The 16,857-nt window shown below is 37.1% G+C and overlaps 1 protein-coding gene and 1 pseudogene across 2 annotated transcripts; both read right to left on the bottom strand.

Annotated features, from left to right (window-relative positions):
- Positions 1–2,481: 2,481 nt before the first annotated feature.
- LOC112912183 (olfactory receptor 4C46-like) lies at positions 2,482–6,262 on the bottom strand. Of its 2 annotated transcripts, none has more exons than XM_025988918.2 (2): positions 5,350–6,262; positions 2,482–2,495 (listed from the first exon to the last, which is right to left on the bottom strand). In XM_025988918.2, exons 1-2 carry the CDS (start codon positions 6,245–6,247, stop codon positions 2,482–2,484), a joined length of 912 nt encoding a protein of 303 aa, XP_025844703.2. In that variant the 5' UTR covers positions 6,248–6,262. The 2 variants fall into 2 exon arrangements, with proteins under 2 accessions (XP_025844703.2, XP_072613446.1); XM_072757345.1 differs by lacking the exon at positions 2,482–2,495 and adding an exon at positions 3,680–3,689 and having other exon boundaries at positions 5,352–6,262.
- An 8,012-nt stretch (positions 6,263–14,274) lies between these two features.
- Positions 14,275–16,299, bottom strand: LOC112912174 (large ribosomal subunit protein P1 pseudogene; annotated as a pseudogene).
- Positions 16,300–16,857: the final 558 nt, after the last annotated feature.

The following is a 16,857-nucleotide window of genomic DNA, read 5'->3' on the forward strand; positions in this document are numbered from 1 at the left end:
TCTGGGTGCCTGTGAGATTCCCTGGAACCTGTCTGCATAAGTGCCACTGAAACTCATTGGGAAGTCATCCATGGAGGTGGCAGTGTCAATACCACTAGATGTCTTTCCGGCCTCTTCCCTCAAGTACACACTCTTGGAAATGATATAGAGCAAGCTGAGATAAGAAACATATCCGAGGGGATCCCTGGGTGGCGCAGCGGTTTGGCGCCTGCCTTTGGCCCAGGGCGCGATCCTGGAGACCCGGGATCGAATCCCACGTCGGGCTCCCGGTGCATGGAGCCTGCTTCTCCCTCTGCCTATGTCTCTGACTCTCTCTCTCTCTGTGTGACTATCATAAATAAATAAAATTAAAAAAAAAGAAACATATCCGAGAAATCATTACCAGCCCAAAGTTAATAAGCTTTCCCCTATATTTTCTTCTATCAGTTTTATGACTTCAGGTCTTACATTAAGTCTAATCCATTTTGAGGTGATTTTTGTACCTGGTACAAGGATCCAATTTCATTCTTTTGCATGTAAATATCCAGTTTTCCTAATACGATTTATTGAAGAGACTATCCTTTCCTCCTTAGTAGTCTTTTTTAAAAAAGATTTTTATTTATTTATTCATGAGAGACACAGAGAGAGGGAGAGAAGCAGAGATACAGGCATGTGTCTCCATGCAAGGAGCTCTGTGTGGGATTCGATCTCAGGACTCCAGGATCGCACCCTGGGCCGAAGGCAGGCACAGGTGCTAAACTGTTGAGCCACCCAGGGATCCCTTTCCTGAATAGTCTTGATATCCTTGTCAAATATATATATTTAAGGATTTTGTTTATTTATTTATTTGAGAGAGAGAGAGAGAGAACACAAGCAGGGGAAGTGGGGGAGGGAGAAGCAGACTCCCAACTGAGCAGGGACCCTGATGCAGGGTTTGATCCCAGGACCCTGGGATTATGACACAAGCTGAAGGCAGATGCTTAACTGACTGAGCTACCCAGGCACCCTGATAACCTTGTCAAATATTAATTGGCTATGTATGTAAGGGTTTATTTCTGGGCTCTCAATTCTATTCTGTTTAAATAGGTATCTATTTTTATTCTAGTACCATAGTGGTTCCATTACTACAGTTTGAAATATAGTAGTTTGAAGTTAGGAAATGGAAGTGTGATGCTTTCAACTTTGTCTTCTTGCTCAGGGTTGCTTTGGCAATTTAGGGTTTTTGGTGGTTTCAGATGTATTTTAGGATTGTTTCATTTCTGTGACAAATATCATTTGAATTTTGGTAGGCATTTTATTGAATCTATGGATGGCTTTGGGTAATGTTTTTTATTATTTATTTTTTAAAATATTTTATTTATTTATTCATGAGAGACACAGAAGGAGAGAGGCAGAGACACAGACAGAGGGAGAAGCAGGCTCCATGCAGGGTACATGATGTGGGACTTGATCCCAGGACTCCAGGATTATGCTCTGGGTGGAAGGCAGTCACCCAACCACTGAGCCACCCAGGCATCCCTGTTAACGTTTTAACAATATTAATTTTTCCAATATATGAACATGAGATCTTTCCATTTGCTTGTGTCTTTTTCAATTTCTTCAATGTCTTATAGTTTTAAGTGTAGAGATTTTTCATTTATTGATTACACTTATTCCTAAGTATTTTTTCTTTTTGATGCTATTGTAAATGGAATTATTTTATTTCCTTTTTGTTTTTTTTAATAACAAATTTATTTTTTATTGGTGTTTAATTTGCCAACATACAGAATAACACCCAGTGCTCATCCCATCAAGTGCCCCCCTCAGTGCCCGTCACCCTTTCACCCCCACCCCCCACCCTCCTCCCCTTCCACCACCCTTAGTTTGTTCATTTCCTTTTTGTATAGTTTATTGTTAATGTAAAGAAATGCAAAGAATTTTTGTATGTATTCTGCATCTCTACTGAATTTATTTATTAGTTTTAATAGTTTTTTTGTGTGTGGCGGTTAGGGTTTTCAACATATATGATTATGTCATCTACAAAGAGATAATTTTACCTTTTTCTTTCCAATTTGGATGTCTTATTTATTTTTCTTGACTGATGGCTCTTGCTGGTACTTCAAGTACTATGTTGAATAGAAGTGGCATGGGCTTCCTTTCCTTGTACTGGATCTCAGAGGAAAAGCTATTAGTTTTCTCCCATTGATTATCATGTTAGCAGTGGGCTTTTTGTAAATGGTCTTTTTTTATGTGTTGAGGAAACTTCCTTCGAATTCTTTTGTTGAGAATTTTAATCATGAAAGGTGGTTGAACTTTGTTAAATACATTCTGTCTCTATCGAGATGATTGCATGATCATCTCACTCCTGCTACTCTCTCCTGCTTATGAAATATTCCCAATCACTGGTCATCTGACCCTCATTGAACACTCCTAAGCAGTCATGTTTAAAAAAAAATCTTCCTTTATATCAAGTCAAAGAGTAAGAGTATGCTTCTATAAATTTCACCATGTGTAATAGGAAATCTAGTCCTTTTTCCCTATGATTGCCCTTTTAAGTATATATAAAAATAGCTATCATGTGTTACCCAAGTCTTTTCTTCTCTAGATTAAATATCTTCAGTTACTATAACCATTATTTACACATCATGATTTTTGGTCCTTCATGATATTGTCACATTATTGACTTATTAAACATGTCTAGCAAATAGAAAAATAAAAATAAAAAAATAAAAAAATCAATATCAAATTTATTTGCATATTTTAAACTCAAATCTAGCATCATGGGGCTAATCCCCCTTGGTCATGGCGCATGGTCTTGAATGCCTTGAATTCAGTTTTGCTGAGGTTTAATTTTTGACCAATAAAATTTATGAGTCTTTGCATGTCTGAAAACGATTTTATACTCATATTTAAATCCTGTGTTGCATGATACAGAATTACTGGTTACAGCTTTTTTCCTTGAGAACATAAAAGATTTTTTTCATTAGCTCCTAATTTCTACTTTTGCCAACAAAAATTCTGATGCCAATCTGATTTTTAAAATTTCTTTCATAGCCTGTTTTTTATTTTATAGATTTGGTATCCTACTGAATTTCTAATAATAGACAAATTGACATTTCTATAGTTTGATTTTTAGATTTTTTTTTGCTTTTTTTCTTTCTAAAAATGTCAAAATGGCTATTTGATAGACCACTGAAGACCACCCATAGTTGACCAAGTCACGCTTTCCATAACTGATATCTGATACTTTTATGGCTTTAATTGCCATCTATATACTCAAGGTTCCTACACTACCAGAGTGTAGGGCTCCAAACTTTCACATCCCAATCATCACTGCAACCTCTAACTACTCTCCTTTGCTAGTCTTATCCCCTTCAATCCATTTCCCACACTGTAGCCAGAGTTATCATTCTGAAACTCAAATGTAACTGTACCACTCTCTGGATTAAAAGCAAACTTTCAATGTTTTTGAATTGGTTAGCCATATTGAATTGACTAGGTTTCCTCCGCACTCTTTGTTACCTCCTGGCCTTTTTAATGTATTCCATCTTTCAGGACACTCTGCCAATTGACTTATTTCCACCACTGGGTTCTGCTTGTTATGTTTTTTCATCTAGGAATCTTCTGATCCTATATGTCTCTCCAATGTAGTTTCATAGCACCTCGTGACTCCACTCTCTTACCATTTGTAAAACTTGTAAAACTTCCTCCTGGGATTCTTTCAATGGAATCTTCACAAGGTCTGTGAAGGGAGAATCTGGTTCTCTTTTTATTCACCACTGAAGCCCCAGCAGCTATCAACATGCCTGATACATTTCTTGGGCTCAAAAATATTTGTTGATAAATTAAAAGGAAGGACAAAAGGAACGGATGGTATATGTTTATCCTGAGACTTGTGTTTAGAAAGAGCCACATATTTTAATAAAGATGTGGTACCAAAAACTAAACTGATTGGGACACCTGGGTCGCTCATGGTTGAGCATCTGGCTTGGCTTAGGTTTTGATCCGGAGGTCCTGGGATCGCGTCCTCCATGGGGCTCCCCGCAGGAAGCCCGCTTCTCCCTCTGCCTGTGTCTGTCTGTCTGTCTGTCTGTCTCTCTCTCTGTGTGTGTCTCTCATGAATATATAAATAAGGTCTTTAAGAAAGTAAGCTGATTAACAAAAAATCATAACATAAGCAGGCCACATTCATAAGATACTAAAATGTCACCGAAGGTGGGAGAATATCAAGGTAAACTATCTGCTTATATGTTGAGAATTATAGTTTAAATTTATTTTCCATCCTTAGTATAAGCAGGAATAAAAACAAATTGTAGTTCCCCTGAGAGCCTAACCAGAATTCTCCATAGAATTGAATCAGATAAAAGTGGGAAAGAATTCCCTAGCTTCCAGTACTACTTTCTTGCTCTTTATTTTTGAATTTATTCATCTCCTTTATATTTTTCATTCATTCATTCATTCATTCACTCAATATTTATTGTGCACCAGACATCATGCTACCTCGTAGAGACTATTGTTACATAGTAGGCAAGTACTTTAGAGAGTATGACTGTATATTTAATAAATAGAATGTTCTGTCTGAAATCAAAATATTCTTTGAGTCATTACTGTTTCTGATAGTGTAACAGTGTAAGATGGCTGATATGAGCAATAAAAAATGGTTATGAAGCCTACAAAGGAACTTGGAAACCTGGCCTAATCTTCACTTACCCCTTCAGAGGTTAAATGGCTAATGCTTTTATAGCCCTAAACAGTTACATGCCATAATGTTATAGGCAACATGTACAATCAATTGTGATATGCGAAAACAAGAAGTTATTCATGAAAAACTATTAGGCTTTTTTGTTGTAGATAATGAACTAGTATATTTGTCTGGCATTTAACAGCATTTAAGAACATGATCTGGGAAATCAGTCAGTTCTGATTATTACTGGCTTTCCAATGTATCGGTATCTTTCCCTTTCTCTGTTTCCTCACCCGTTTCCCCTTTCTATCAGTTTCTATAATCAGTGATGATAGCAGGGCATACCTCCTTGGATTTTTATAGAGATTATTGCTTGATAACAATAAATTCTATTATTTCTTTAAGTTGTTATCAGAAGGAAAGTCTATGAATCCGTATATATGGTTGAAACTAGTAAAACTAAACCCCAATTTGGTAGAGTTTTCTGAATATGCAAAGTGGTCCTGGGTTATGTTTTCTCTTTTCTTGCATCCATTGCTGCCACTCTCAATACAGAATTTATGATTCATAGTGGTTAATTTATTTCTCCCTCCCTTAGGCATTCCTTGTGGAAATCATCCAATATGTCATTTTGGCCTTTGTTTCCATTGAATCAATGTTGAGCCCCAGGCACATTTATATGTCACCTGAAATAGCTTTCTTACTACACAATTTCCTAATAGCATTTTTCATTTGGGCATTTCTCAAGGTATAGATTAAGGGGTTTAACATGGGAGTTATAATAGTGTAGAACACTGCAACTGCTTTATCAATGGATAACGTAGCTGCGGGTCTCATGTACACAAATATGCAGGGCACAAAGAATAGGACGACCACTGTGATGTGGGAGACACAGGTGGAGAGGGCTTTGCGCTTTGCCTCCAAGTTGTGATTCCGGAGGGAGCGTAGAATGACCACGTAGGAGACCATTAAGAGGAGGAAGTTTAACAGACAGATGAATCCACTGTTGGCAGCAACGAAGAGCCCTAAAGTGTGGGTATCAGTGCAGGCAAGATTGAGCAAAGGATTCAGATCACACATAAAATGATCTATGATATTCGGACCACAAAAAGGTAATTGGAAAATGAAGAGGATCTGTATAGTTGCATGAAGAAAGCCTCCAACCCACACCACTCCCATTAACAGGCCACATACTCGCCGATTCATGATGGTTGTGTAGTGCAGTGGCTTGCAGATAGCCACATAACGGTCATAGGCCATCACAGTAAGCAGAATGCCTTCAGCACCTCCAAAAAAATGTTCCCCAAATATTTGGGTCATGCATCCATTGTATAGGGTAGTCTTCTTTTCATGGAGGGAATCTATGATCAGTTTGGGAGTATTGACAGAGGAGTAGCAGGCATCAATAAAGGAGAGATAGGCCAGGAAAAAGTACATGGGGGATCCCAACAATGGGCTGGCAGTGATGGTGATCACAATGAGCATATTACCTACCACAGTGATGGTGTAGATGACAAAAAACACAACAAATATAATTTTCTGCATCTTTGGATTCTCTGTAAGCCCCAGTAGAACAAACTCTGTCACATTGTTCCTAATCTCCATGTGCTTCACCTGATAGTTAATTATATTGCCTGAAAAGAAAATAATTTTTATTAATGCAACCTTGAATTTGCTGAACTTTCCATTCTAATATGTAATACATTCTTGGATTCTATTGAACTGTGAATTCTTTTGAGGTTGTGTGTGTGTTGGAAATAAAGATTCTGAGTGCCTGAAAATTATTCAGATTGCCTCTCAGTTGAAGTCTTTGTTAAGATTATGGGCATATGGAACTTTTGGAAACACACAGGCAGGAGACTACATGTGCACATATAAGTCATCCCAGATGACCAAGAGTCTAAATTGAAGTAGTAGATTGTATGCACCACGGTAGCCAAACCTGAGGTGTGGTAGTATATGGATGTAGTCTCCAAATACAGAACCTCAGATGATTCTCTTTAATTTCTTGAAATGGAGAACCATGGAAGGTAATTGAGAACATGAGTGGGAGGATAAAGAAGACTGTGAAGGGAGAAATCTTGGATTTTATTCTCATAAAGATCTTTGTGTGCTTTGCCTGAAATGATTTGAGGTTAATTTAGGGGGTGGAAGGAAGACACAGGAATCCCAGTGGCAGACTATTCATAGTAGTTGAATAAAGAGTAACAGGGCAATGGTGATGGGAATGTATTGGATGGATACAAGAGCTACTTACACGTAATCATAATGCATGTTTCCTAAGTCCAATGACTTTAAAATAGCTAGAAATATATACTTTTGAACAATTGATTGCTGTGTGCATGGTATGTAGCAAGTACTTCGTATACATGGTCCTTTTTCATGTGATGACCTGTGTGGTTGGTATTAATATCGTACATTTTGCAGATGAGGAAGTAATCTCAGAGATAAATGTTAATAATTATAACAATGATGGTAATATTAACCAAAGCTAACTGAACACTTAGTGTGCTTTAAGTGTTTTTGCAGATATTTGGTTAGGTAAGCCTCACTACAAACCTACAGGATGGCTCATTTTAATCCCTATTTTACACATTAGGGAATAGAAGCATAGAGAAGAAGTTAAGAATCTTGCCTAAGATGACTGAGTAGCTAATAAAGGCTGGAGCAAAGAAAGGTCAGGTTATACTTGTGGCTATACTTGTTAATTGTTGGCCCTCCAAATTTTTAATCCATGCCCTATATTGTTACTTTACAAGAAACAACGAGATGAATTAGTCATCTCTTTTTGATATAACCATGATACTTGTAATTATTTTAATAGAACTTTAGAGGCAAGCTTATGTGCAGCAGTTTCATCAGCAGACACACAGCACACACAATGGCATACTGGAACTCACAAATCTTAAAAATGTGGTGCTCTTTCATTGAACAACCCTTTTTTTCTTGATCTCTCCCCGAGTACTAAGTCTTTCTTACCGTATCCTCCTCTAAAAAATGAGCTGCCACACTCTTCTCCAAAATATAAAAACCAATTATCCCCGTGGTTAATTGTATTGGTTTGAAAATCAGAAAGACCAGAGTAGAATCCTTGTTCTTCCATTTGCAATTTCTTTTATCTGGGGTGCATTACCTTAGTACCTTACATCCTTGTTTCCTCATCTATAAAGCAAGAACAATAATATCCACCTCACAGGTTATCCCAATTATTTGAAACATTGACCACACTGTTTGGGACACACAAAGGACTTTCATTTAATTTTATGACTGTGATTGCCCCTACGAGATAGGAAGAATTGACAGTTTGGGTAATAATACCACAGAAATATTTAACTATGCAATGAGTTTAGGAAGGATCACCTCCAATTTTACACTCAAAGAAACAATAGAGACTTGTGTAATGCATAGAAGTTAATCCCAGGAACTGTTCTCCATGTTTGTGCTTGGACAAACAGCTGGTGATCTTTTTCATTTAATTTTCATATTTGTGGGTTTGTAATGTAATAAAAATGCGTTTTCATTCTTATGATTTTTCTTCATTATTAGGAGGTGTCTTATGGTCGAAGCATGGTGCCTAGTGTCAGAAAGCAGGGTCCTACCATTTGCTTAACAAGCCCCCAATTTTTATTTTATTTATTTTTTTTTCCTTTTTTTTTTTATTAATTTTTATTGGTGTTCAATTTACCAACATACAGAAAAACACCCAGTGCTCATCCCGTCAAGTGTCCACCTCAGTGCCCGTCACCCATTCCCCTCCAACACCCGCCCTCCTCCCCTTCCACCACCCCTAGTTCGTTTTCCCGTTAGGAGTCTTTATGTTCTGTCTCCCTTCCTGATGCCCCCAATTTTTAAAGTGTCAAATTAGCTAATAACATTCATAAATCATCTTTTGAAGCATTGGGATAAGGATAAATTATTCTATTAGTATGTTTGGAAAGTGTTGAAAAATAATGAGTAATATATGTGGGAAGTACTTTAAAAAAGTATCAACACTATTGAAAAACTTACCTTAGCTGTCTTGGATGATCTTATTGATGTTTGGGGGTATTCAGCAACAGTTCCATCTTCAAACTGTCCTCTACTTGTAATAAGTAATTTTCAATATGAAAAATATGTCACACTTGGGAAGGGCCTATTCAGGTAATCCACCATCAATTCAACAGTTATTAAAAAACTATATACAGGGGATCCCTGGGTGGCTCAGCAGTTTAGTGCCTGCCTTTGGTCCAGGGCGCGATCCTGGAGTCCCAGGATCGAGTCCCACGTCGGGCTCCGGGCATGGATTCTGCTTCTCTCTCTGCCTGTGTCTCTGCCTCTCTCTTTCTCTATGTCTATCATAAATAAATATATAGATCTTTAAAAAAACTGTATACATTAGATATATGCAATTTTGGGGAGTATATCATTATTCCTCAATGAGTCTACTAAAATAAAAGAGTACTCTTATGAGTCCAAATCTTTCCATTGATCCTAACACCTCAAAACTTTTTCACAGAAAATCTATTTGAAATGTGTTTTCTGGTTTTGAATTTAGAATGGATTCACTTGAAACACTACAGAGAAATAATCTATTTATGGCTTTGGTCCTGTGGAGCAAGAGGCAGACAGTGTGGAGAAATTACATTCAGGTGGTTCATTCTGCTCATGATGAATCTTGCTCTGGAGAGGTGAACAGAAACATTTTAACTTTTCCCTGTAAGGATATTTAAAGAGGTTTGCATCAAGGTTCAGGGACCTTGTCTTGGAGCTCTTGTTTCCTCTCCCAGGAATTAATTATCTCCTTTGATGGAAAGGCTTTGTCTTAGAAACAGTATTCTATGGAGACATGTTGACAAACACTCATTCTTAGGTGGAGAATTGTATTTCCTACACTTGGAACCTAAGCCTGTGAGTCTCCTTCCTCTCTGTGTCCTGGGTTGTTCAGAAAACTGAATGCCAGGGCACTCGAATGGCTCAGGGATTGAGCATCTGCCTTTGGCTCAGGTCATGATCCTGGGTCCCTTGGATGAAGAGTCTTGCATCCGGCTCCCTGCAGGGAGCCTACTTCTCTCTCTGCCTATGTCTCTGCCTCTCTCTATGTGTCTCTCATGAATAAATAAATAAAATTACAAAGAAAGAAAGAAAGCCAGATTCCATGTAAATAGAAGGATGCCATAATTCCAGTGGATCTGTGATGTAGTTCCCCTGTAGGCTCACGTCACAGAGGAGTTTCTCCTTAATAATCAATATTAAATCTTTTTAGGAACCCACTAATGATTCCTTAAGAGCTAGAGCAGTGAGGGCATAAAGCATTAGACAGCCATTTTAAAGTTCTTGGACCTCTTTTTCTTTGGCTTATTGAAATATCATGAACAAATAAAGTTGTGTGAATTTAAGATGTATAACTTGATATGTTAACATAAGTATACATTGTGAAATAATCACCACAACCAAGCTATTTAACATTTCATCACTCAGGAAAAAGAGATAACTTTTCCTCTAAGGTCAGAAACATGACAGGGATGCCCACTCACCACTGTTGTTCAATATAATACTAGAAGTCCTAGCCCCAGCAATCAGAAAACAAAAAGAAACAAAAGGCATTCAAATTGATAAAGAAGGAGCCAAACTCTCTCTCTTCACAGATGACATGATACTTTTTGTGGAAAACCCAAAGACTCCACCCCAAAATTACTAAAACTCATACCACAATTCAGCAAAGTGGCTGGATATAAAAATCAATGCACAGAAATAAGTTGCATTTCTATACACTAACAATGAGACAGAAGAAAGAGAAATTAAGGAATCAATCCCATTTATAATTGCACCAGAATCATAAGATATGTAGGAATCAACCTAACCAAAGAAGTAAAGGATCTGTACTCTAAATAAACTATAGGACACTTATGAAAGAAAATGAAGAAGACACAAAGGAATAGAAAAACCTATCATGCTCATGGATTGGAAGAATAGTTAATGTTAAAATGTCTATGCTCCCCAGAGCAATCTACGCATTCAATGTAATCCCTATCAGAATACCATTGACATTTTTCACAAAACTGGAAAAAGTAATCCTAAAATTTGTATGGAATCAAAAAAGACCCTGAGGTCCCTGAGCCAGAGGAATCTTGAAGAAGAAAACTAAAACTGGTGCATCTCAATGTCAGACTTCAAGCCATATTACGAAGCTGTGATCATCAAGACTGTATGTACTGGCACAAAAATAGGCACTTATGTCAGTGGAACAGAATAGAGAACCCAGAAATGGACCCTTAACTCTACGGAGAACTCATCTTTGACAAAGAAGGAAAGAGTATCCAATGGAGAAAAGACAGTCTTTTCAACAAGTGGTGTTTGGATAATTGGACAGTCACATGTAGAATGAAAGCAGACAAAAATAAATTCAAAATGGATGAAAGACCTACATGTGAGACAAGAATCCATCAAAATTGTAGAGGAAAACAGAGGTGGCAACCTCTTTGATCTCAGCTGCAGGAACTTCTTGCTAGAAACATCTCCAAAGACAATGGAAACAAAAACAAAAATGAACTATTTGGACTTCATCAAGCTAAAAAGCTTCTGCACAGCAAAGGAAACAGTCAACAAATCTAAAGGCAACATATAGAATGGGAGAAGATATTTGCAAATGACATATCACATAAAGGAAAACCTTTTTTAGTATCCAAAACCTATAAAGAACTTATCAAACTAAACATCCAAAAGACAAACAATCCAGTCAAGAAATGGGCAGAAGACATGAACAGACATTTCTCCAAAGAAGACATACAAATGGCCAACAGACACATGAAAAATTCTCCACATCACTTGTCGTCAGGAGATGACAAATCAAAACCACAATGAGATACCACCTCACACCAGTCAGAATGGCTAAAATTAAGATAGGAAAAAACAAATGGTGAGGATGTGGATAAAGGGGAAACATCTTACACTGTTGGTGGGAATGCAAGCTGGTGCAGCCACTCTGGAAACAGGATAGAGGTTCCTCGAGAAGTTGAAAATAGAACTACCCTATGATCCAGCCATTGTACTACTAGGTATTTACTCCAAAGGTACAAATGTAAAGATCCAAAGGTGCACCTGCACCTTAATGTTTATAGCAGCAATGTCCACAATAGCTGGAAAGAGCTGAGATGTCCATCGACAAATGAATGGACAAAGATGTGTTTTATATAGATGTAAAATGTGTTTTATGTTATATATATATGTATATATATGTATATATATATATATATAATGTAATATTACTCAGCCATCAGAAAGGATGAATACTTACCATTCATGTGGAATATAAGAAACAGTGCAGAGAATCATAGGGGAAGGGAGGGAAAATGGAATAGAAAGAAATCAGAGAGGGAGACAAACCATGAGAGACTCTTAAGTATAGCAAACAACTGAGGGTTGCTGTAGGGGAGGTGGGTAGGAGGATGTGGTAATTGGGTGACTGGCATTAAGGAGGTCATGTGATATGATGAGTACCAGGTGTTATATAGAACTGATGAATTACTGAAGTCTATGTCTGAAACTAATGATGAACTATATGTTGGCTGATTGAATTTAAATAAAAAATATAAAAAATAAAATAAAAGCCTATTCTTTAACCATTAAAATACTTTGCTATATTTGCAAAAAATACATTTGAGTTTATTTATGAACATTCTGTTATGTTTCTGGACATATCTATCTGTTTGTCTTTATGCCAATTAGGACACAATATTGATTCTAGGACCTTAAGAATTAACCCTGAAATTAGATGTCAAATAAGTTCCTCAAATGTGTTCTTTTTTTGAGAGTGATTTGCTATTATAGACACTTTAACATTTCTACATTTTAATAATAAATTTAGAACAGATTTATTGATTTCTCCAATAATCCTGTTGGGGTTTTTATGGAAATCACATTGAAAATTTACAAATGATACGGTAAAAATATTGGGTTTTCTAGTCCATCACATGTACACATCTCCCTTTATGTATTAAATATTCTTTGCAATATTTTCTACCTTTCATACACCTGTTTTTTTAAGTTATAGATATAGAAGATCAGTTTTATATATAGGCATGAAACCAAATTTTTTCTTCTCTTAGATAACACTCTATTTGTTATGACTTTCAACGTGCTCGACTACTAAATTTCAAAAACAAAAATTTATTTATGGTAATTACCTAGCTTTCTGTATTTGTTTTATTTTTATAAATTTATTTTTTATTGGTGTTCAATTTGCCCACATGTTGAATAACACCCACTGCTCATCCCATCAAGTGCCCCCCTCAGTGCCTGTCACCCAGTCACCCTCACCCCCCGCCCACCTCCCCTTCCACCACCCCTAGTTTGTTTCCCAGAATTAGGAGTCTCTCATGTTCTGTCTCCCTCCCTGATATTTCCCACTCATTTTTTCTCCTTTCCCCTTATTCCCTTTCACTATTCTTTAATTTCCCCAAATGAATGAGACCATATAATGCAATTGCACTGCTGGGGATTTACCCTAAAGATACAGATGCAATGAAACGCCGGGACACCTCCACCCCGATGTTTAAAGCAGTAATGTTCACAATAGCCAAACTGCGGAAGGAGCCTCAGTGTCCATCGAAAGATGAATGGATAAAGAAGATGTGGTCTATGTATACAATGGAATATTACTCAGCCATTAGAAACGACAAATACTCACCATTTGCTTCGACGTGGATGGAACTGGAGGGTATTATGTTGAGTGAAATAAGTCAATGGCAGAAGGACAAACATTATATGGTTTCATACACCTGTTGAATAAATATTACCTATATGTAACCCTAATATTTTTATTATGTAAATGTAAAAAATGTAACCCTAATATTTCGTTTCTTAAATATTGGTTATAATTTCAATTTCTAATTGTTTAATGTTTTTTGCAGAAGTATAGTTGATTTTTTAATATTGACATGAACTATGGCTTTGCCAAATTCACTGATTGTGTAAATCATTTATTTTACCACACTTGACATTTTCTCTGTACACAATTATGCTATCTGCACAAAAAATTTTAAAATTTTACTTTTTCATTTCAAGTCTCTATGTATTTTATTTCTTTTTTTTCTTGTTTCAATGTTGAGGACCTAGAGTACAATATATAATAGTAATAGTGTATATCCCTATCCATCTTCAAGATCAAGAGGAGTATACATCATTAATATGATGACATCTATAGATTTTATGAAGATGATTTTTATCAGTTTGAACAAATAATTTTCTATTGTTCATTTACTAACGTCTAAAAGAAACCTTAAATCTGGGTTGAAATTTATCCATTTTTAGGCATCTTTTGACATGATCATGTAGTTCTCCTTTATTCTATAGTGACTTATTTTGAGTGATATTTGAATGTTAAACCAACTTTTATTCTTAGGACAATCTGTGTATGATTTTGGTTCATTATTATGTTTAGAAATTACTGATTAGATTTACTCATATTTTGTTAAAAGTCTTTTGCACATGTTCTTGTAATGTCATTTGTAATTTAGGCAATGCAGGGTCAAATAATGAGCTGCATACTGTTTTCTCCTCTATGTTTTGAAAGAGTTTGTATAGGATTAGTTTTATTTCCTTACATATTTATTCAGTCAGTCATTTTTTTTAATTGAACATGTCACAAAAGAGGGTTAGTCAAAAAGACCAAAACTCATGTTATCATCACTCTCCTCAGATTCTTCTTTGTCTGTTTCCACTTTCTTCTCCTCATCTGGGGCAGTGATGGCAGATGGAGCAAGACCCCCTGCTGTTGTAGCAGGAACTGCTGGGCAAGTTCACCAGCCCCTGTGTTGTAGGTGAGGCTCCTGATGTTGCCATTGGCCAGGGTCTTTACAAACAAGTCTGGCCAGAAAAGTCGAACATTTACACTGACTGCTTTAATGATGGCATTGATATTTTCCTCCTTAACATTCACCTTCTTGGGATGTAGGCTGAGTAGATGCAGGTGAGGTCTGAAACCAAGGTGATAGTGTGGGAGAGTTGCTGGTGGGCCTCCTGGGCTTGGTTCTAGTTGCTGGGTGAAGTTAGGGCCTCACCCCAATGTAGACTTACCTTCTGCTTTTGCTGCATCCCAAAGATTTTGAATGGTTGTATCTTCATTCTCATTAGTTTCCATGAATCTTTTTAATTCTTCCTTAATTTCCTGGTTGACCCTTTCATCTTTTAGCAGGATGGTCCTTAACCTCCACGTGTTTGAAGTCCTTCCAAACTTCTTGTTGTGATTTAGTTCTAATTTCAAGGCTTTATGGTCTGAGAATATGCAGCGGATGATCCCAATTTTTTGGTATTGGTTCAGACCCGATTTGTGACCCAGCATGTGGTCTATTCTGGAGAAAGTTCCATGTGCACTTGAGAAGAATGTGTATTCAGTTGAGTTTGGATGTAAAGTTCTGTAGATATATGTGAAATCCATCTGGTCCAGTGTATCATTTAATGCTCTCATTTCTTTGGAGATACTGTGTTTAGAAGACCTATCGAGTTTAGAAAGCGCTAGATTGAAGTCACCAAGTATAAGTGTATTATTACCTAAGTATATCTTAACTTTGGTTATTAACTGATATATTTGGCAGCTCCCACATTCAGGGCATATATATTGAGGATTGTTAAGTCCTCTTGTTGGATAGATCCTTTAAGTATGATATAGTGTCCCTCTTCATCTCTCACTACAGTCTTCGGGGTAAATTTTAGTTTATCTGATATAAGGATGGCTACCCCTGCTTTCTTTTGAGGACCATTTGAATGGTAAATGGTTCTCCAACCTTTTGTTTTCAGGCCGTAGGTGTCCTTCTGTCTAAAATGAGTCTCTTGTAGACAGCAAATAGATGGGTCCTGCTTTTTCATCCAGTCTGAAACCCTGCACCTTTTTTGGGTCATTAAGCCCGTTTATGCTCAGAGTTACTATTGACAGATATGAGTTTAGTGTCATCATGATATCTACTCAGTCCTTGTTTTTGTGGATTGTTCCACTGGACTTCTTCTTAAAGGGGAATTTTAAGAGTCCCCCTTAAAATTTCCTGCAGAGCTGGTTTGCAGGTCACATATTCTTTCAGTTCCTGCCTGTCTTGGAAGATCTTTATCTCTCCTTCCATTCTGAATGAGAGCCTTGCTGGATAAAGTATTCTTGGTTGCATGTTTTTCTAATTTAGGACCGAGAATATATCCTGCCAGCCCTTTCTGGCCTGCCAGGTCTCTGTGGAGAGGTCTGCTGTTACCCCAATACTTCTCCCCATAAAAGTCAGGGATTTCTTGTCTCTTGCTACTTTAAGGATCTTCTCTTTATCTTTGGAGTTTGCAAGCTTAACCATTAAATGTCGAGTTGTTGAATGGTTTTTATTGATTTTAGGGGGAGATCTCTCTATTGTCTGGATCTGAATGCCTGTTTCCCTTCCCAGATTAGGAAAGTTTTCAGCTAGGATTTGTTCAAATACATATTCTGGCCCTCTGTCCCTTTTGGCGCCCTCAGGAACCCCAATTAAACGTAGGTTTTTCTTCCTCAGGCTGTCATTTATTTCCTTTAATCTATCCTCATGATCTTTTAATTGTTTGTCTATTTTTTTCTCAGTTTCCCTCTCTGCCATCAACCTGTCTTCTATGTCACTCACTCGTTCTTCCACCTCATTTACCCTCCTTTTTAGGACTTCTAGTTTGGATTGCATCTCATTCAATTGATTTTTAATTTCTGCCTGATTAGCTCTAAATTCTGAAGTCATGAATTCTCTTGAGTCCTTTATGCTTTTTTCTAGAGCCACCATTAGCTTTATAATAGTGCTTCTGAATTGGCTTTCTGATATTGAATTGTAATCCAGATTTTGTGACTCTGTGGGAGAGAGGACTGATTCTCATTCTTTCTTTTGAGGTGAGGTTTTCCTTCTAGTCATTTTGCTCAGTTCAGAGTGGCCAAAACAAGTTGTTTGAGAAAAGGAGAAAAAGAGAGGAGGGAAAGAGGAAAGAAAAGAGAAAAAGAAATAAGAAAAAAGGAAGAAAAAAGAGAAAAAAGAGAAGAAAAAGAAAGAAAAAGAAAGAGAGGAGAAAAAAAAGGGGTGGGGGAAGCAAACAGAAATCAAGAAGCAAAGAAAAAAAAACACACATTGGGGAGTATCTTCTGATTCTGTCTACTTTAAGTCCCTTGACTTCCCCTGGAAGTTGTCAGTGTAGCTGGTCTTCTGGGGGAGGGGCCTGCTGTGCTGATTTTTATGTGTTAGCACTTGGGGGAG

The sequence above is a fragment of the Vulpes vulpes genome, chromosome 5, assembly GCF_048418805.1.
Source record: "Vulpes vulpes isolate BD-2025 chromosome 5, VulVul3, whole genome shotgun sequence".
Classification (NCBI taxonomy): domain Eukaryota; kingdom Metazoa; phylum Chordata; class Mammalia; order Carnivora; family Canidae; genus Vulpes; species Vulpes vulpes.